General features: G+C 41.4%; 2 protein-coding genes across 2 annotated transcripts; one reads left to right on the top strand and one right to left on the bottom strand.

Annotated features, from left to right (window-relative positions):
- The first annotated feature begins 428 nt into the window (after positions 1-428).
- Positions 429-3289, top strand: LOC104961580 (synapsin-3-like). Its single transcript, XM_010789896.1, has 3 exons — positions 429-475; positions 1085-1241; positions 2478-3289. The coding sequence occupies exons 1-3, from the start codon at positions 429-431 to the stop codon at positions 2619-2621; spliced, it is 348 nt and encodes a 115-aa protein (XP_010788198.1). The 3' UTR covers positions 2622-3289.
- Positions 2638-20875, bottom strand: LOC104961579 (metalloproteinase inhibitor 3). Its single transcript, XM_010789894.1, has 5 exons — positions 20673-20875; positions 11631-11713; positions 10029-10140; positions 8274-8395; positions 2638-4959 (listed from the first exon to the last, which is right to left on the bottom strand). Exons 1-5 carry the CDS (start codon positions 20797-20799, stop codon positions 4762-4764), a joined length of 642 nt encoding a protein of 213 aa, XP_010788196.1. The 5' UTR covers positions 20800-20875; the 3' UTR covers positions 2638-4761.
- Positions 20876-21394: the final 519 nt, after the last annotated feature.

Here is a 21394-nt window from a genome sequence, read left to right as displayed (position 1 = left end):
AAATAAAATGTGTGTACCAGCGATTCATGCTGATGTTCAGCAGGAATATATTCTACCTTAGCTTGTTAGTATCACTGTACGAGTTGACAATTCTTTCTGATACTGTACTGACACAATTTTGACCTGATGATGTCACAAGGTGCGAAGTCAGAGGATCACTACAAATATTAAAAATAATTCTGAGAAGGACATGATTGTCTGCTCCAAATATCATGGCAATCCATTCAATAATACATCCACACCGTTAGAAACAAATCTAGTGCCATTGAATGATGTTCTTTTATTGTATCCTATCCTTTCATTTTACAATATAACACATTAAAGTTCCTTTTTGCATTAAAATGGCTAGGATGTGACTCTTTGTCTTTTCTTAATTTATTATGATCTTTGAATGTGTAAACTAGTCGGACTGGAGCAGAATCGTATCGATGACCAACATGTTGGCCTCCTCGCTGAGGGTAAATGGATGGAACAGGTTGTGATTTAAGCGTGCGTCTAAACCCATGTGTTTTGGAGAAACATTTTCAAAACAGTGCTTTTCGCCGTTGTGTTTCTGTAACGTTACGCTAATGCCATGGAAAGGTCTACCCCGTAACATTTGTTCTTGGATATGGATCTCGGAATTCTGTATTCTGAGACTGCTATTGGAATACTTAGGTCAGAAATGCTCGACAATATCGTTGAATGAATACTCATACCTGATATCAATCAATCAAAGTTTAGTTATATTATCCAATATCACACATTTACATTTGTTATTTTATACATAATATGAAGACGAATAGGACACCCTCTGTCCTGAGACCCTCACATTGGACAAGCAGAAACTATGATATGCTTTGTAGCCAGTTGAGCTGTAAGACCCTCTGGGGGCCCCCTAGCAGTTGCTTGTCGGCAAACGGCGCCCCTGTTTGTAGCACATAAAAAAGCCCTGCACGGACATTATCCCAAGGTCAAAAACGCACTTCCATTGGAGGGCTTATTCAAAGTGAGATTACTCTCTCAGAGCCTTGCAGATTGATAACCCCCACCCTGCCAAACTCCACCATCTGATGGTTTCATTTCCATGTCGGTCTTGTTGCAGGTCCTTCAAGCCAGACTTCGTCCTGATTCGCCAGCACGCCTACAGCATGGTCCCAGGTGAGGACTTCAGGAACCTCGTGATTGGTTTGCATTTCGGCGGCGTCCCGAGTAGCAACTCCCTCTTCTCCATCTACAACTTCTGCAGCAAGCCCTGGGTGGTAAGCTGCTCTACTGGTCTCTGCTCTACTTTAACCCTGATTCATGAAGGCTTTTAAAGGGAGCTGAAGGGCCGTCTCTGGAGTCGGTGCAGCGAGCCTCCACACATTCTGACTCCCGCTGTACTGTGAGGAAGAGCAGTGAAAACTCTCTGCATGTGTTCATAATTGAAGGAGTATGAACCACCCTGTGTAAAAGAATGACCTTTACATGTCGTAGCTCATTTACCACATGTTTACACCTGTTTCAAACGAAGCATTCCATACGTTTTTAGATGGTCTCGTTTCTCTGCTCAGTGTTAATGGTAGGGACGTGGTAATTGTTCTCCATAGATACTGACATTTTATACTTTTTGAATGATAATTTACTGTTTGAAAATCATTCTGTTCTTCTGTTCCCAAATTAGTTTTGCCACGTTGGAAGCCATAACAGACAGCAAGGTCATCCATCAAGTCAGTTATAACATTGGGCAGGATAGATAAAAAAGGCCCTATGGCTTTTTAAACAGGGAACTTTAGAGCACTAAAGCATAAAGACAAACAAAAAGGTCGGACTGTACCATACACCTCGACTGTCATCAGCTGTAGCTGCATTTATGACAGTTTTCACTAAAGTGATTCTGATATTCTTAGCTTTTTTCTTCTAGTTTTGATATGTCTGAAAACATGCTTACACAGATATTTTATATGTGGAGAGACATTATAACAAGTCCATAATGAATGAATATAATAAGACACTTTGGTAAACATCGCTCTCGAGCAAGATACACGTCTTATTATTATATTTGGGATTTGACCGATGGGTCTGCTCTGTGAATAAATCAGGCTTACATGAATCTCAAAGACTTTGCTAGCTTGAAAGAAAACTTTATTTGTTACAAATATCAGTGTTCCCCAGGTTTGAAACCAATCATTCATACAGCAATAATGTATCAACATTCAACTATCTACTGGTGGGTTTAGAATGTATTTACTTAAACCAAGCTATCCTCACTGTCATTGTAACCAACAGCTGGATGCAGCAGGTTCAGCACTGTTAACTGAAGGACGTAAGGCAGGTTAGAGGAAGTCAGAACAACTATTTGTGTTGGGATATGTGTCTGACTGTACTGGATCACATGTATAAGCATCTGAGAGGATGATTGTGAATGCTGTGCTCTGAACACAGGTGTATATAACCCTCCTGTCCTCCACTGCTTTAATGAAGACATCTAACTGTCTTTTCTTTTTGCTCTTCAGTTTTCTCAGATGATAAAGCTCTACCACTCTCTCGGCCCTGAGAAATTCCCCCTGAATGAACAAACCTTCTACCCCAACCACACACAGATGGTGAGTGCCTCAGATATTACTCTTCATCCACACAACACACATAAATCACCATAAACCTCCTGTAGGCAGATGTTCATTAAATCTTTATTATAAAAATATAAAACACAGAAATTAAGTCAAACACTTCTATAACCCCTACAAGGAACCCCCCTCACACACACTTCAGGAATCAGACTGTACACAGCTTCCTTGATTGGGTTATTTTTTAAACTTGACCAAGTCTTTCTGTGTTAAGCAGACAGTACATTTACACAAACATGAACCACAGAAATAGTGACACAGAAACGCCACAGCTGGAGAAAGAGCTTTGTCAACACATACAGTACAAAGACAGAAAGGACATGTTTTGTACAAAATAAAATCTCTACTGATACGCGACTCGAAGGTCAGTAATTATTAACTTCTGTTGTACTGTCTTAAAACTAAATGACACGTAATCCGGACTCGGTGTAATGTTGCGTACTCATGCCAAAGAGTCATCATCGAGAGGAGGCAGACAGAAGGAAAAGTATTCAGCAGTTCTGTGTAGAAAACTTTGAGCGAGTTACAAAAATAAGATAGCTTTAGGGTTGTCTTTTTTAATAATTTAGAGAAACGTGTCAATATTTGACTTTAGTTCCAGATACAATCTTCCTCCTCTGATGTGATCCGACCTTAGCTTTAGTTCCCAGAGGTGGTTTAAATACTGTTTCACATGAAAGACACATTTTTGGAATAGAGATGGATAAATAAATACAAAGTTTTTACATTTTAGGAAATTGGCGTTTTACTTTGTTTCTGGAAGTTTCACGCTTCTATAAGCTTCTAACGTGTGTGTTAAACATGAACCTCCAGCTCCAACGAGATGGCTAGTTTAGCGACTAAGCTAAACTCATTTAACTTGAATCAGAAAAGCGAAAAAGCATATTTCCCAACATTTAGAAAAACGCTTTTGAAAACTTGGTCAAAGCCACAGTGCATTAGCGATGTAATACTTTGTGTTAGTGATGAAGGGCTGTGACAAACCTGTGTCTGTTAATGGAATGGATTGAAGGTACGGCACTGAGAAAAAACAGGTGAAAAAAAAAAATGTAGTGACAACATTGTTACTATCATTTATATATATATATATATTGACATATATATGTCAATTTGAAATAGTTAAATACAAAAGATTGAATATACACATACAAAATATCTCTGAACTTGTGGCTTTCATTGGACGAGGAGTACCACTCTTGGATTGAGCTAACAGACAGGAGTACCGTGAGTACCAGACTATAGCCTGGTCCCTCATTCTGGGGGGTGCGCAGGCTGCGATGGTTGTCACAATGTAGTTTTGATCAGTTATTATATATTTGTTTCTTTTTATGCAGATGATATCACATCATTTCTGTGTAATCTAATAAACATATAAATAAATGAATTACAGAGGTTTCAGATTAGTTTATAGTTCATTTCTGTAGCTTATGTTATATACAGCAAAAAATAAAATATCACCATCTCGGCCAGAAGTGAGCATCTCTCTGCGTTGGCACTATAACAGAGCATTTATTTTAGCCTCTCTCTGATATTCAACAGTGCTCAACAGTACAGGGTTGTTTGTGATATTAACATTCAGGTCAGCAGAGATTCTATAATCCTTAAAGACACGTTACAGTTAACACTGAACATAATTGATACATGTATACTTCACTGTAAAACAATACAATTTTCAAAGAAAATGCAATAATTTGAGGACGAAATAAGAGGTATAACATTCAGAGGTCATACCTTACATTGGCACTCCATCTACAGAGTTGGATGTGTGGAACACCGTCCATCTAACTGTAGCAAGTAGCAACAATGTCATTTGACATAGTGATAATTGGCTACCAGGTTAGCAGAAGGCTAACACAGCTCACCTATTAACATCAATGCTATTGGTATTGAAACTTCAAATTGTGTACGTGTCACTGCTTGATGTTTATTCCTGAGGATCCAATAAAGGTTGATCACTTTCAAGGACAGTTCGATTCGTGTTTGGAAAGTCGATAGTTCAACAGGGCGATGTGCACAACAAAAAAGGTATAGTTTTCTGTCAGAAGTGCTACAAAACAGGCACTGCAATGGATTTACTCTTTTCTCTTTTTTGCCCCTTTAAAAGAGGCTGTCACCTGGGATTGGTCGGAGTCAGGGAGTCAGTGGTTTGGGCAGGGTGCGTTGGGGTCAGGGTTCAGGGGTCAGTGGCGTTGATTGCGGTTTTGTCGCGTGAAGTCATGCCCCGGTACCAGCTGCAGTAGCCCTCCTTCTGCTGGATGCAGGAATAGTGCCGGGACTGGTAGCCCGGATAGCCGAAGTGGGACAGCATGTCCGTCCATAGGCACTCATTCTTAGAGGTCACAAAGCAGGGCAGGTAGTGGCAGGACTTAATCTACAGGGACAGAAGCAAAACCAAGGATGTAGCCATGAAGCAGGAGACCAAAGGTGACTACAGGTATACCTTACCTGACAGTAATAATATAAACTAATATGTTTTGAACCAAAAACTCTCTATTTTTTGGTATGTCTCAATAATGCTTCATTCTTAAAATAATCTGAAGCTAAATTATATTTACACTAAAGATTAAGCTAGAGCCACTAGGCAGTTAGCTTAGCTAGCATAAAGAATGGAAACATGAAGAAGCAGAAGGTCGCTCCATTTTTACAAAAAATCACATTTATCACCTCTAGACTAACATACTGAGTTTTATTTTGTTTGTTTCACACATGTGCTCGTTGTTGTCATTTTTAAGAGCTGGATAGAACTTAGCTAGCTGTTTACTACTGCCTGAAGGCTAATGCTAACGTAAGCTAACGGTATCATGACTCAAATTTAGCATACAGATTTGAGAGTGGTTTCAATAAATTTTTCTAAACCTTGCCAAGAAAGAGAATAAGAATACTTTTACAAAAAAAGGACATTCCTGCTTAATTATTGAACTTATTAACATGTTAAAGCTACCAATAATCGGTAGTAGCATATAACTTGTCGACAACAGTATGACGTATGAGCCTGGAAGGAAGTAATTGAGTATATGATTCGGTTGAAATATAAAAGTGTAACATATTCACAAGCCATGTCTCGATTCAGGGACTGCACCCTTTGGAGTACGCAGCCTACACGTAGACCGGGTAGGCTGGACCGAGCGGCCTACGAAATGAGACGTTCTAGCCTACGGAGCGCTTCGTATTTACGTCATGTGATACGCGCTGTTCGGTTGCGCTGCACCAGCAGCCTGCTAGCAAATTAGCTTACAAGCTAACTCAGCTGAAAAGGATCCAGAAACCTTTCTTTTACCTTTAACATTTTTTGGAGATCACCGACGGCGATGAAATAAAGAGGACCATGGCCAGGTAAATAAGACTGTTCCTTTAGCCCCAGTAATGTTACATTAGTAAGTTAACAAGTAAATTATATATAGCTGATGTAATTTATCATATTATTTCATATTTAAAATAAGTCTTAATTTTTCTGTAATAATAAAACAATGTTTTTTTAAATGAACAAAAGCATGTTGTATATATTGATTGTTAACAATATTAGTGTTCTAATCTTAATAGCTGTGATCATAACAGTTCATATTCTCCTTCTTCCACTAAATCAGCCGAGATGATGTCCCACTGACCCCAGGTCAGCACCTCCAGGTCCAGCAGCATCGTGACCCCCCGCTCTGCTGAAATACACTTAAATTAAACATTAAACATTTTCTATGACCTATTTTTTGTATTAATAAAATTAAACTGAAGACAGTGTAATGACCTAGAGATATCCTATTATTCCACTGCTTATGTACACATGTTGTAAATAATGGTTAAAAAAAAGTAAATGAAATAAACAATGAGTTTAACAATTACTATTTTAATTTAATTTTGTATTTTCATCTTATCACAAAGTAGAGGTAAGAATATATCCATCCTCTCTCTGCAGCTTCATTTCTTCTATTATTATAACTTTCATCAGAGAGGCGAAGTCCCACCCATCTACTTTCGGTAAAATTATGTATTGAAGTCAATGGGGAGAGAAAGATTATCTTTCGATCCCGTTTGAATTGTTTCACGAATTACACATATGATGTTTGTCAATTTAAAAAAAAATTCCATGTCAAAAAAGTCACAGTTTGTCGTAAAACTGTTGAAATATAAGACCATGAAAAATACTCAACTAGAAAGACTACAAATCCCGCCATTTCATTTGGAAAAAACTCACTCTTCCCTGCGCGCATTGCACCCTGGGATATGGTAGACCGTGGAGGATACATCAGATGTATCCTTCAAATCTGGGAAAAGAAGGCTGCATTCGTGGGCCGCATTCGGAGGAGTCTCGTCTTTTTTTCCAATTGGGACAGCCTTCTTTCGGCGGAAGTGACGTATGCGGTCTACAAATGCAGCCTCCGAAGGATGCAGTCCCTGAATTGAGACACGGCCACAGGGTGTAGCATCCAGAACATGTAGTCCTATCATTGCTCTTTTCCTTTCAGTCATTTGCTGCAGCACATTAATAGATGAGCTGTAAAAAGGCAGCTCTTTAAAAAACTAAATGCAAAACCAGTAAGCGTACCCTGGCATATTCATGGCTTTGTGCTGTGAAATGTGAACGAATGTCAGCCATCTTCGTGAAGCAGTGATGTATTTGTAGTTTCGTAATGATTCAATTAGATTTTACTGAGCGCCTTTCATGCGTCACACCTCCAGGTGCTCGCACAAAAAGCAGCTTCACGGTTGAATATACAGCGTGAATTGACAGGAAGAGTCACTTGTCTACTCAAAGAAGTGATGAACGGAACATTTTGTTTAATGACTGCATGTAGCTGCACTTCTATGAATCTGAATGAGAAAATTCTATTAGCAAGATAGAGGGCACTTTTCCCATTCTGGGTGTTTTTGTTACTCATCCCGAGAGTGTGTCCTCAGTGGTTCAGAGACGTTGGAATAGTTTTAATGATGTGTGGAAAATAATGCTCTAACCGGTACGCCACACTTCCTGCCTTCCAGTGCAGTAAATCAGCATTTGTGGAGGAATGCAGAGCGCATTTAATAAGTGTGATCATGTTTACGCCTGCCTGTACTTACTGACTGAAGTGTCAGCTGATCGAAGGCGTTCTCTGGATGCCTCTGGGCTGCTGCCATTTACGCTCTGAGCACAGTTCACAGGCGTAGCTCAACTGGGAACAAATAGGTCTCTTTCCTAATCCACTTATACTGATAGGGGTGGATGGTGTTAGCAGATGTCCAGGAAACGGCTGTACAGTAGGACTCCGCGGCTGGTTGGCAGCTGCACAGCGACCGGCTACGGTACCATTACAACTGATTCCCAGAGCTGTTATTTAATTACTTCCACTGATTTTGAAAAAAATAGTTTTCTCTATTTTGGGTTTCTAAGAATCTATGATGTGGAATGTTGGTTCATAACTCAGTCCCAGTAACAACAGCCATGTCGGCATGAAGGTCATTTGAAGTAGGAGTAAATGATTGTTGCAATGTAGCTGGAACAGTAACGATAATGAGCCTGAATTGGTTTGACCCTTCACATGTTGGGTACTTCAGTTAGTTTTCCTTCCTGCTGTATTCATAGATAGAACTCTTTTGGGCTTCATAGATCAACCCAGTTTTTAATTTGACATGTAGGAGTAGTTTACATTTTCCTCCTGCCTCCTCTTCCCTCATCTTTTGTGTCCTTTGCTGGTGAGGTTGCTGCTCTCCACTCACCCTGCAGTTGCACCCCAGCTGATAGCGGTGGTTGATGCCTTTCTTCTGGGCCAATGAGAGGCGCTCCCACCGCTCGTTGAAGTTGCACAGCCCTGTGTAGACCTTTCCATCGTACACTCGGCCTGAGGAGGAAAAGATGGAGGGAATTGGTCAACAGCGTGTTGATTTCATGCAACAAATAAGATATTTCAGTTTGGACTAAAGTGGAAAACCATCCGACCAGATTTCGAAGCTTGAATAAACGTTATTAATCTCATCTCATTTGCAGTCATTTAATCAAAGTTGGTATCATATTGCTGGTATCTCATTGTGTTATTCACCTAACTTCATAATCCTCTGTCTGAAACACAAGATAATATAAACATACTGCTCAAGCAATCCAACTTGTTTATCTATGGTAAGACAATCTGACACAGTAAGCCGGTATTAAACCAACACCCCCTATTTCTGAATATCAAAAGGTCAGCAGACTTCTATTGTCACCACGTGGTCACCCCAACCCCCCCCCCAATCCAGTGAATCCCTGCACTGGGATTACTTGAGTCACTTGCAGGCTTATTACATTGTGTTGAATGTGTGACATGCTCTGAAAATACTGATCAAGGCCGGAGCACTCGGACTCCATCAAAGGAGAGCCAGGCCCTTTAAATTGGCTGTTATGCAGTCATGATCGTATGCAGGAACTTAATATAGACGCCTTGAGAGCAGCGAAAGACGTCAGTGATGTCACTCGCACCCGAGCAGGGTAAACATAGCCTTCGCTGCCTGGCAACGCAGTCTCCTTCACATGCACTATGGGGTGCAGTTACTTCATTTACAGGTCGGGACTTAGCGACAGTTATACGTCAAGCACCGCAGGGTCCAAAGTAAACTGCACCTCTGTTGGAAATAGCAACTCATAAAAGCTTGTGCTGGAAAACGCCAGTCGCTTCCTGCTAGCTGTTAATTACAAGTTCTAAGAGAGGGAACGCTTTCTGCCGTGCGCCAGGCAGAGAAGTTAAAGGATTTTTTTTTTTAAAGGGCCTTAACAGTGTCAACAAGTAGGTTATAAATAGTGGGAAAGATTGTGTCACAGGACAAATGAAGAAGCCATTTGGGGAGGACAGGAGTGAGGGACACTAATGCCGTGGGAAAGACTCTCGAATGCATCTGAACAACAGCAATCACCTGACAGAAATGTTTTCATTAATATTCAATTTGAATTGAATACAAATATTAATCATCAATTTAAATAAACACATCTGTGGGAAAATGTTGTACTTAATAAGCTTTTCTCAGAACTGTTGACCATATTCCTATATAAAGAGACTTTTAGGGGACTTGCAATAAGAAAGTCAGTAGCCTAATATCTTGCATTTTCTTGGTTTTTCAAACATAAGTACAACTGAACGCTTTAGAAAATATTGTGACACTGCTTTTTTTCATCTATTTTACCCTCAAAGGGACTTAAACCTACACAGTCATTATTTTGTTGTATTGAAGACGACTTTGATACTAAAGATTGAGACCATAGGCAGGTAACAAATTAAGTTTGAAGTAGCCTTATTTTCTGATAGACTTCAATTCAATCAGACTACAATCGAAGTCTCCCCCTGCTAGCTGTATGAAGGAAAGCAGGTTAAGGGCACAGCATTTGATTTACTTCGGACCATAGGTAAAGCTCCAAACAATGGATCCATAATTTCCCATAATGCAATTTGAAATGATCTTCCTTCCAACATTGACTCTTGACATGGTGTCAGTCCCTCAGCTCACCTGTGATCAGGTACTGGTACTTGTTGATGTCAAACTTCACTCCGCACAGACCCTCCGAGGCGTCTGTGTAGATGTGCTGCACGTGCTGGACCTTTTCAAATCCTTTGTACATCTACAAGACACGAAAAAAACAAAGTTGACGTTAAAACCGGAACTAAAAGTGAAATGATGTACCCTTCACCCTGGCACAACACCCCCCACCCCCTGCACCCATATATATACATATATATATATATATATATATATATGTATATATATATATATGTATATATATAAAATCAGGAATGAAACCAGTACGGGGGCTTTATCAGATGACATTCCTTAAGGAATGCCTCCTGGGATGAGGAGTATTAGGCTCTGCCCTTAACCTAATCATAGATAACATGATTATGCTGTGTAATGTGCTTTGACTTTGATGCTGTTTCTGCAAGGGCATTGTTAAAGTGGGGACCTCAGCTCCTTCTATTTACCCCAGTTATGCAGAGCCAATCGTCAGTGTTCAATCTGAGACCTGTTATGTTTCCTTCAGTGTAATTTATTTGTCCGGGAACAACAGGAAATCCTTGTTTAGACGCGTCGCTCCCAGAAAAAGCAGAACAAACTGTTACTAAAGCCTCCAACTGTAGAGGTTTCAGGCTTAGGGCGATTAGTTTCATAGGATTTGTTTAAATTTGGAGGGAATCACATTCTATTACAGCCCACAAGGAAAACCTCTGTTTGCAGTATAAACCAGCAGACTGTAATACAAATAAATAACGCAAGAGGTGCAAAGTTCACATTTAATGCCTGAGGATAATCCTTACAGTGATGATTGGTGTGCTTCACCAACAAGAGGCCACTTAATGCTTTTGTACGAGCTGGGATTGTAGCGACGCAGTGCACAGCTCTGTTGAAATGTTTACACTGGGAGCGAGCAGTTTGGTGGAGCTGTAATGCCTGTAAGCTGCTAATCCTCCAGCCTGGCTCCTGTCTGAGCAGCAGGCCAATGTGAGCATCTGTCAGAAATATGCAGCGTTATGTAAGAATACAGAGGAAGTGAAGTGCGGGCTTTCCCACTAAGTATCCCAAGCTGCTTTTCAGCTATCAAACAGCGGCTGAGGGGGCGGACAGAAAGTCTTTCTAAAGAGTTCCTGCCACATCCAGTGTATGGCATTGGACGTGCCTGTGCTTTTACATAGGGGAGTGTTGTTAAATGGAAGAAATATAGCTTTTTTAGTTCAAGTCAATAGTGTTATCGCCTAGTGGTTACAATCAGAAATGATCAAATGTTACTCTACGGCCTAGTTTAATAGGAAGTGCATTTAACTGACTATGTTGCCAAGTTCAAGTTCAATAATTGATACAAGTCTCTGGCTCATCTAAAGACTAGAAGCATGATTTATTGTTACTCCCCTGAACAAAGCCAGCATGACTGCTTCCCCTCCTTCTGGTATTTAAGTAAGTTAGGCTAACATGAAACGCTAACAATACTGGCTCATGTTTAACTAGCATACATGAAACTGGTATCAGTCTCCTCAAGTTATTCTTGGCAAGAAAGGGGGCAGGTGTGTTTGCCAAAACGTCCTAGTGTTCCTTTAAGGTTTATCAGCACAGACCACTCACCTTCATCTGCTTGACTGTGTAGCGCATTGTTCCAAAATGTCCATCTCTCAGGAGCTTCTTGCCCACCACTTTAGCTCGAATCACTGTGAAGAGAGGAGAGGGACAGGTCAATGACTTTGAACTAAACTGAACAAACTGCTCCAACATTTAACTATGAGCCTTCCTATCGAATCCATCAAATAGCACGGCCTTGGCCAGTAGGAGGCCTTAGCAGTCCCATTATAAATACCATTTCAGGGCCGGTTGGCACCACAGTTAATCCGTGTATCTGATTTTATGCATTGCTGCAGTATGCCAAGGAAGGCCACTGGGGGAAAAACTACGGGGATGTTTGATACAGGAATTAGAGGAAGAAGAGGCATTGTCCCTGTACCAAGGATTCATTCTTACTGCTGGGGTTGAAGATTGTCCAGATGACTCTTTTCTAAAAGGTAGAACTTGTACCAATCACTTACAGACATTTGGGATGTTGGCTTTGTTTGTGTAGTTGTAATATTCAGATCATGAAGGGCAAAATGTGACTCCTATCAGCTTGTTTACTGATTAACAACACCAGTCATATGAGGTAAAAAGCTGCAGCGTGTCTCCTCTGTTTCCTTCTGTTTTGGGAGCAGGGCTTGGAAAAGATCTTATCTGAGTGCAGGTCCCTCATGTTGACGTCGGCGAGGTGAAACTACTCAGTGGGGACTTTGATTTGTTTACTTTAACTCATGTTGGTGTAAGGGTGCTTATTGTGGGAGGCCAGGGAGCTGGGAGAAATGAAGGATATTCGGAGCCGGTGAATAGAGTCTAGGCAGAGCTGCGGGTCAGATGTCAGTCTCTGTTCACCTGCTGCACACCGCCCACCGGCCGCATTCACAACTAACACTTGTCTTGTTTGTTATCTTCTCCCGCTGGAATGTCTTCAACACATTCTTTAGAGGCTCATATTCACACGAAAAATTTAGAAGCCTTTCATTATTTTTCTGGAGGAAGAAATGAGGCATGTGGAATGCTCTGTTTGGTATGTGTTGGTTTAACTCTCCTACTTCCACGCAAGTGGAAATGGGCACACAAACTCAAACAGGAAGCAGTTACAGCATGGCCACCCAAAAGTGGTGACCTCCAACTTATTTTGGTGATGAAGACCACCGATTGAACCAAGCATTTATTTAAACACCCAGTAATGCTTATTTTAAACCAATCCAAGTACTGTGGGCAATCCACAAGCTTTCCAATACAAATACACAGGACTCTTTTAGGTTCATTTTTATTTAGAGGTACTATATGGGATTTTCAGAAACGTAGTATTATTATTGACGTGAGTAGCTGTTGAGTGAAATGCAGTCAGTCTTCTGTTGCACGCTCTGTGGATGAGGGTAGTTTGTTGCATTTAGTGTGCTGCCTTTTTAAGCTAACATTAGCTGGTGTTGCTCACTGTAGGTGCTATAGATGAGCTGAATAGATGTACTCAATACACAGGAATCAGTTCACCGGCTTGCCGTAAGTTAAGGAATGTCTGAAATTTGAAGTTCATTCAAATCTGTACATTGTAATACAAAACTATTAATACAGTAAATGTAATTACTTTACGTAATTTGCTCTGTTTGAGGAATGTTTCTGAGCATGCATGAAAGTGCGGAATATTTATTTTAAAGTTGTCTATAGGCGCTTTCACACCAGAGTACTTTTCCCCGTACTTTTCCCTTTTTGTTCCGATAGTTCCTGGGATTTTGCGTTCACACAAAAAAGATCTGGAACTAGAACTTAGTTCATGAGAACCTTTTCACCCCCTTTTTAGTCCCTGCTAGAGAGCAGATACTTTCCTGGGGAGAAAAAGGTTCCAATTTCTGATTGGCTGGGCGAATTACAAACCACGCCCAGTTATTGCCACTCGTCGACTGAAGTCTTTGCGGTGTGTTCGTAGGCGGGTGTTCGTAGGCGGGTGGTGAAGCCGACGCAGGCGATGGAGCGGACATAAAAGTCGGGACGCCTTCGGTACGCGTTCTTTGGTCTCAGGTTGGTGTGTAGTGGCCTTTAGCATTAGCCCAACACACAAACGGAGAGAGAGTAACTTGTGGCAACACAAAAAAAAACATTGGAGCAGTGGAGATGAGGAGGTGTCGGCGTTCTGGCGATTTACCCAGCAGCTTCTACTGAAGCCAGTCCCCAACTCCGGGGACTTCCGGCCGGGGACTTCGGGCGGCAGTATACGCCGTGAAGTTGTTTGCGGCCTGCCAGTAAACCCAAAGCAGAAGAAGAAGAAGTGACGTCAGCGGCTTCATTTGCCTAATCCTTCCCCAGGAACTTATTCCGGTGTGAACGCGATCTGTACTTAGTTCACGAGAATTAAAGAGGTCTGATGAACTAAGTACTGGGAACTAAGTACGGCTAAGTACTTGGTGTGAAAGCGCCTTATGACAAATAAATTGATCAGATACATCTTCAGGGCTCTGTGCGGCAGTACTTGGATGCTTTATGCTGTTAGCATGCAAACATTACCTAATTAGCACTGACAAACTACATGGGTTAGGGTTAGGGTAACCTAACCCTGGATACAGTGACATTTTGTGCAGTGACAAATTGGGATTCCACCTGTTAGCTTGCCACCCATGGAGGGCACTGCAAGTGAACAGAGCGTCAATTCAAGGATGTACCCAACGGTAAACGGTGCTTTGGAATATATACACCTTACCAACATACAACCATAAAATGCAAAGTTGAACATTCTGTCAAGAGCATAAAGGTGATTGTTTTTCACCTTTTGTCATCTTAACAATTAAAGGCACCAACAAGTCATTTATGAGCTCTTGGACAAGAACAAGGTGGAAAACACCTGATCTGTTAATCTGTCAACTTGTTTTTAATATGAACCCAACAGATGTACCCAAATGCAGTTTGACATACTTTTGCCACTGCAATTACAGGGAAAGCAGGGCACAATTACAGAGGAATGTGCAGATATAACAGGAAGCCTCTCTTAAATACACTGCTGCTGTTATTTCCAACCATCACCCCAAAACCTAGTTTCTTCCTCTGCCCTGACCTCAAAAGCAACCCTCAGAAGAAACGAGTGTTCCTGTTTGAAGGGCCACGGGTCAACTTTTTTGACCCGAATACATCCAGATTGGTTCCCTGTTGTTGGACAGCAGCCAGTAATAGCTGGTGTGGTTCCCTGTTGTTGGACAGCAGCCAGTAATAGCTGGTGCTGGTGTGTGGAGGGCCTCAGCTGCTCCAGACAGAGGATTTGTATCATTCCCCTGCACTGACCCCTGACCTCCTCTCAATTCGGAGGTTATTTTTACATCCCATTACAGAGCTGCCTGTTCATGTCAAGAGTCGATGTTAAGAGTGTTTATTTAACCCATAACTAGTCTCACATCATCCTGGTTCAACTGGAAACTATGAATATACTATGCAGACAAACGTTTCTACCTCCCAAATGTTTCTTTTCCACCTGAACATGTTCATTTGTCTGCATACAGTGCCTCATAAGGATATACAGCACACTGTCATTGAACTCATACTGACCCCACTGTTTGTTCTAAATACTGAAAAAAACATTGATGAGTTCTACCTGCTGTAATGACAGATGCCTCATAATATTGTTGATTGATAATGTTGACATGCAGCATGATTCTAAAAAAAGTTGTGGATTGTACCTGGTGCCGTTATACTTTTTTAGTACAACCTCAGTTAAGGTACTAAGCCGATACAGGACATCAAAACACAGCGGACCACTGATTGTTCAGAGAAAATCCCAGCGTTTTTAAACAGCTAACTGTCATCCAGCGGTTGCATTTTTTTAAATGTGTTCGACCTGGAATTTCTTTTAAATATTATTTGGCACCTACACCGTACACTACGCCTTACAATTTACAAAGTGCAGTTATTCCTCTATTGGTCACCGACGAGTAATGGTTAATATGGTGAATATGGCATGATATCAAGCAGCTGAAGTAGTAGCATTATATTGGTTTACATAATTGGCACGATTAAGACTATTTGTTACGTACTAATATGTTGCACATAATAATGGCTAATAATTCAGACTTTAATAGTCTATTTGATATATCTATCGTCTTTCTGTACTTTAATGAAAAAATCTCCCTCCCTCTTACTTTGCTTAACGTGAAGAATTACAGGCCTGTATTTTCTGCGGAGGATCCGACATACATTTCCAAGAGTGGGAGGCTTTTCGTGATAAGAGAGTTAACAAGAAGAAGTAAATCCATGTTTCACTCAGGATCTCTCGCCTAAAGCAGGGGATTACACAAGCGTGATAGCGAATGCTAAATCTTAAGGTGAGCATGTAATTTAGTGCAACATTCATTTCAGCCTACGAACAATGTGGCAAACTGCGGGCTCGACAAGAATAAGGTTACTCATTCATGTATGTGTGTGAGGAAGAGAAAGCAGAGAGGCGCAGGGCGGGTGACGCTGAGCTTAGTATGCACAAAGTGCTCCAAGGAGTGTGGGAGGAAGAGGAATTCTCAAGACGACACCACCACGCTCAAAAATAAACACTGAAACAGAAATCCTGCATGGTCTACTTACTGGTTAGTAAAATGCAAAGGCAGCCTCTGAAGTACACGCTTTCATCACTGCCTCTGATACGACTTCCAGTTTTAACAAGGCGATAAACGCTCTAAGCAACAGGTCATTTTAATCGATTTTTGATTGTATTCAAATTGAATTACAACAAAGACATGGTTCCAAAACAGCCTAACAGATTGCCTGGTGTTTTCCCAGCATGCTTTGCTCCTTTGGTTCCTGCTTTTCATATCCATCTCTTTTTATCTTTGTAACTCACTCACTTGCCATGTGTCTTTTTTTTCCCAGAATTGTTGGTCAGAGGGTTACTGCTGTTTGAATGACAATCCCATATTAGTTCAATCAATACTTGGAATATCTGTTTTACAGCTTTATTTGTAAGAGTCTGACTTTGTTTTTCAGAAACAAGCCACCGTTGATCAAACTTGACATTCTAGTGAGAAATAATTGTTGACCTTTCTCGGCGAAATTACTCAGTGCTCCCTTTACAAGTGATGAAGGCGAATAAAGTTGGATGGTGGTGCAATAGTAGCTGTATCGTAGTGTGTGCTAGGCTGATGTCCATGGCCCCTGTGCTGGCCTCCTGTTTAAAATAGTGGACCCCCAAGAGGCTGGTCATCAGTGAAGGGAGGGACGGAGTGGACATTCGATACGCCTGGCTCATGGGACAAACATCCGAGGCTTGCACATAATCCAAAACCTTTGATATATCATCGTATTTTAGCTCACTTTTGGGAAAACTACTGAAATTTGATCAGAGTGACATAATGCATCTCATTACAGCTGCATTAGCTCACCTGTCACCTGTTGACCTGCATATTTGGGGTTGGGGGAAAGCTGACAGAAAGAGTGGTGATTTAACTAAATGCTACTCATTAGCAGCAGGAGGAGGTGTGTTAGTACCAGGAGACATCAGTCCAAAGCTGCTCTGCTGCACAAAGCTGCTCTATGCTGCACAAAACACCCACGGCAGGGCGGGATCCGTTTCTCACATATCAACCTAATCCTCAGCAACTGACCTGGTTTGCGGTGCGAGCATGTAAAGGTTTTCTCTGTCACCCCCAGTGCTTGGGAACCAGCGTCCTTACAGAACCATATTAAATCTCAGGGCCAGAGTTCACTGCCGGGCCTCTAATCTTGCTGTTTGAGGGCATTGGAAAAACAAGCACTGCTCATATCTCCTTGTGAATGGACTACTTTAACCCAACCGCCCAATAGCAACCAACTCAGTCCCCAGTCAAAGAAGGAAGCTGGGGCATTGGCAGGACATGGCCCACTTACATGTCTTAAATACCATCATCCAATTGAAATGAAAGCAATACACAATTTCCAAAATGCCAAACCTTTAAAGTAGTGTGATTCATCCAATTGAGTGTCTGCATGTGATTATGGGTCACTGCCAAAAAAACAAGAGATTTGAACTCAACTTCAGATCTTAGATTGAGAACATTCAGACCTACCTTCTTTGGTGTAGACGGTGAGAATAACCGTGTTTCTCCCTCACTGCATTAACATTTCAAACCCATACTCTTGTTGTTATCTGGACTTGACTATGATACATGTAAAAGTGCAGGTGATATAAATAAACGTCAAATTGAAGAATGGACCAAAATTGAAGGATGACTTTGTGACATTTGAATAAACATGAATAAAAGTGCTATTCTATAGTGCTGAATGCCTGTTTTAACACATTTTGACTTTATGGCATATTTAATAAGGACATTTTACCTGCATTTGAAATACTATAGTCCAAGAAAAAGTACATTTCACCCAGATTAATGAATGAAATAGCCGTGACTGCAGCATCCAACCAGTGTTTCAGAAGAAGTATATTCGTCAGCTGCACAGCGACAGGTTAGGCTCAGGATCGGCTCTGTTTGCGTTTACAACAGCCATCTCTGCACCTACTGACCAATAGAAACGCACAGTACATGGGCTACAGGCGGCGGGATGTTTATAGCAGGTGATAATGAATTACGACCTACAACAACAACAACAACCTGAAGCTGACTGTGCTACAGACAAAGCAATACTCAACACTGCCAGGGTAATAAGCTAGCCTTATCCAATTGAAATGCAGGTTACTAATTGCTTATCATTATACAATTATGCACATGCAACACATTCTGTGAATTAAGAATGAACAAATGAAATGCATACAAAAAGTTTCCAACAAGTGCGAACAAACAACCACAATCTAAATCCCAAGAGTTATCGCTCTGTAGGAGTTCTTATGAGATCTCTGATTCATTGATGTATTACTTGACTATGAAAGAGTAGCCTTATGTTAAAGGCTGGTATTTGGAGTAACCGGACATAACAATGTATCGGAGTGTTGAGCGAACATTGGTAAATTGTAACATCTGCGGAGAGTCCTTATATATAATGCACAACAGCATAATGACCAACAAGTTATGGGAGGTGAAGCCTTCTCTAGCCTCCATTACCTGCGCCTGCTCATAGATATCAGATGATGGGTTCCTTCAAAGCACAAGCCAAGCCAGGACGTTGGGAATGGGATTTGTGGGGCTCACAGCTGATCACTGCTGCCATTGAAGTCAGTCCCAGCGGATGCCAACACCAAAGCTATCTGAAGATCTGCAGGACTGTGAAAGCATCACATGAGTGTTTGTGGTTGCTTCTTTTTCCCTTACTCCAGCCGGGCACCTCCTCCGTCACAAGACTCTACGGATAATTCACCAAAGAATCAATGTGATCTCCCGCCTACCTCAGATCTAAAAGAAGTGACTTCCACCAACGTGAAATACTCTGGTTGTGTCCTCCATATTTGGAGAAGCCTTATTTTCTTGGCTGCATTTGAGGTGCCTTTGGAACACGAAACCCTTGCAGTGTGCCGATGGTGTACACAGTACTGAGTGAACAGGACACAGCAAATGAAACAGTATTTTAAAGCCACGCTAAAGCCTAGATGTGAAGTATTTTTTGGAATGCAACAACAGGTGATCAGTTAGGTAGAGAAAAGCTGTTGGATCTCACGGGAAGGGAGCTAGTGGCAAGAGAGTTTATAAATATGCTGTATTGGAGGTTGTTATTTATTATTTCACCTATCGATAAAATACAAGGTCATAATAATTAATTAATAGTCCAAACGTGTTTTTTCCCACCAAGAGTTGGATGAGAAGACTGATATCACTTTGAAGCTGTAGCCTGTTAGCTTAGCTTAGCACAAAGAGAGGAAACAGTGTACAATATCAATCGTACATGTTATTGTATCATTAGCAGTGTCACCTCTATTGGTGACAGGCAGTAAGTGCACCATCATTAAAAAATATATTATTATTATTATATATGTGTGGGTATGTGTGTGTGTGTGTGTGTGTGTGTGTGTGTGTGTGTGTGTGTGTGTGTGTGTGTGTGTGTGGGGGGGGGGGGGCATTGCTGCAATAACTAGGACTTCCCTTGTAGCGTGTAAGACGACACTAGGCAAACACATGGGCTACACATTCTGCAGTGTGTATTCAGTTTAGACTGAGAGATTATTCTTGATTATACAGTATGTCAGAGTTTCTTAAAATGATATGTAACCAAAATATCAGCTGCACTCAGCAAGGCTGTCAGCTTCTGTCTTTGTCTTTGCACATGTGAAGAAATCCTCTGACCCATATCCGCCCTGACACTCTGATCCACACTGTGGAAACTCTCACCCCAAAGACTCTCCATCCCTGCAGATCACATAATCCTGAGCTTCTAAAAACAGAGGCCAGGCTAATACAGATCCCAAATTCATATTATTTTGGGGAGTCAGGGAACGCATAACCAGGCAGTAAAACAAGCTATGTAACCCCCCCCCCCTCGTGGCTGTTTGTGTACCAGAAGCCGAGCATATCTGAGTTACAACCGAGCGCTGGCTGACAGACATGCCAGTGCTGTATGCTCATAAATAAGCACTACCTGAATCAACTACCATGACTTATCATCAACAATGTAAACCACTTCTTCCTGTAGCTTGAACATAACAACATTAATGTGGGTAATTTTTTAGGGAAAAAAGCCATGAAAATGTTAGGCAACTATTGCATTAGTTTAACAGCCATCACTGTTAGTTACATCTCTGGACCAGAGTCGTTCACTGACTAGAAGCTAAACGCTCAAGTGAGTTATTCAATTAAACAGAAGTGGAAGAAGTACTCAGATTGTGTACTTAAGTAGCAAACAATGAAAACACTCATGTACAGTATTTAGTAGTATAGTAACTGTTACTTTTAAACACTACAATTAAATAATAACTATTTTAGAAATGTGTTCTGAAAATAACAGAAGAAGTACTGGTGTAAACATTTAAGTAAAAGTCAAAAGTAGTTAAATAATGTCACTGTAGATCTTAATAGCAAGTTTCCTGTATACTCATCCAGTAAACAGATCAGAATCAGAATGCCTTTATTAGTCCCGCAGGTCAGATCACTTTTATTCTAACACATGCTTCCAAACATCACCCCGCTGAGCCCCAGCAGTTCCCGGCCCCGGACAGCGCACCGGTCCCTCACTCACCTATGTCGGCGCTGCAGAAGGCGTCCTGCGGGTGCGTCATGGCGCAGGAGCAGGCCTCTGTGAGCGGGCTCCCCTGCAAGCTGAGCAGCAGCAGCAGGCCGAGCAGCGGCTGGGTCCCTGCACGCATCCTGAATCTGTCCTGTGTGTGTGCTGAATACTGTGGTCCTGCTGTGTGTATGTCCGGCTCTGCTCTGAGTTCTGTGTGATCCTGCACAGCGCGCGCTCTACATATAGCGCGCGGAGTGCCATACACGCCCCCTTCCCACCTCTGCAGCTCGCGGGCGGGGCAGCCAATCAGCGGCCGGTGATGCCATCAGACAGCAGACACGATGACATACTGGAAATTTAGTCTGATGTCCCAGACTGACACAACAAATGATAGAGAAAAATGTAATAATCAGACGGGTTTAAAGCATGTTCAAACCATGCGAGGCTGAGAGGTAGATGGAGACAGTTATTCTAGTTGTTTGAGATTGAACTAACTTTAAATACACATGGAAAACTATTAAGTTGGCATAAAAAAATAGATTTTTTTAAAGATATAGATATAAAATATAGGCCACAAAATAGAACAAAATAAAAAAATGTACAAGTACAAGAAAAAACTACCTTTTGTCTGTAATGTCCTGCCTTAATGTCCTGGCTGCTCATTTAATAACTATTGTACTAGTTTGTTGTTTGCTTTTGTGCGTAGAGAATACTAAAGAAGACCATTGTCTCTG

The sequence above is a fragment of the Notothenia coriiceps genome, unplaced genomic scaffold, assembly GCF_000735185.1.
Source record: "Notothenia coriiceps isolate Sejong01 unplaced genomic scaffold, NC01 NC01_scaffold00033434, whole genome shotgun sequence".
In the NCBI taxonomy this organism is placed as follows: domain Eukaryota; kingdom Metazoa; phylum Chordata; class Actinopteri; order Perciformes; family Nototheniidae; genus Notothenia; species Notothenia coriiceps.
This window is presented reverse-complemented; position numbering and strand designations above follow the sequence as displayed.

Excerpts from the sequence above, each read along its gene's own strand:
- LOC104961580 (XM_010789896.1), top strand. The coding sequence starts at position 429 with ATGACCAACATGTTGGCCTCCTCGCTGAGGGTAAATGGATGGAACAG. Across the intron at positions 476-1,084 it reads AGGGTAAATGGATGGAACAG|GTCCTTCAAGCCAGACTTCG; the intron begins GTTGTGATTTAA and ends GTCTTGTTGCAG. Across the intron at positions 1,242-2,477 it reads TCTGCAGCAAGCCCTGGGTG|TTTTCTCAGATGATAAAGCT; the intron begins GTAAGCTGCTCT and ends TTTGCTCTTCAG.
- LOC104961579 (XM_010789894.1), bottom strand. The coding sequence starts at position 20,799 with ATGCGTGCAGGGACCCAGCCGCTGCTCGGCCTGCTGCTGCTGCTCAGC. Across the intron at positions 8,396-10,028 it reads GTACCAGTACCTGATCACAG|GCCGAGTGTACGATGGAAAG; the intron begins GTGAGCTGAGGG and ends TTTCCTCCTCAG. Across the intron at positions 4,960-8,273 it reads AGCTGGGGTGCAACTGCAGG|ATTAAGTCCTGCCACTACCT; the intron begins GTGAGTGGAGAG and ends CTGTCCCTGTAG.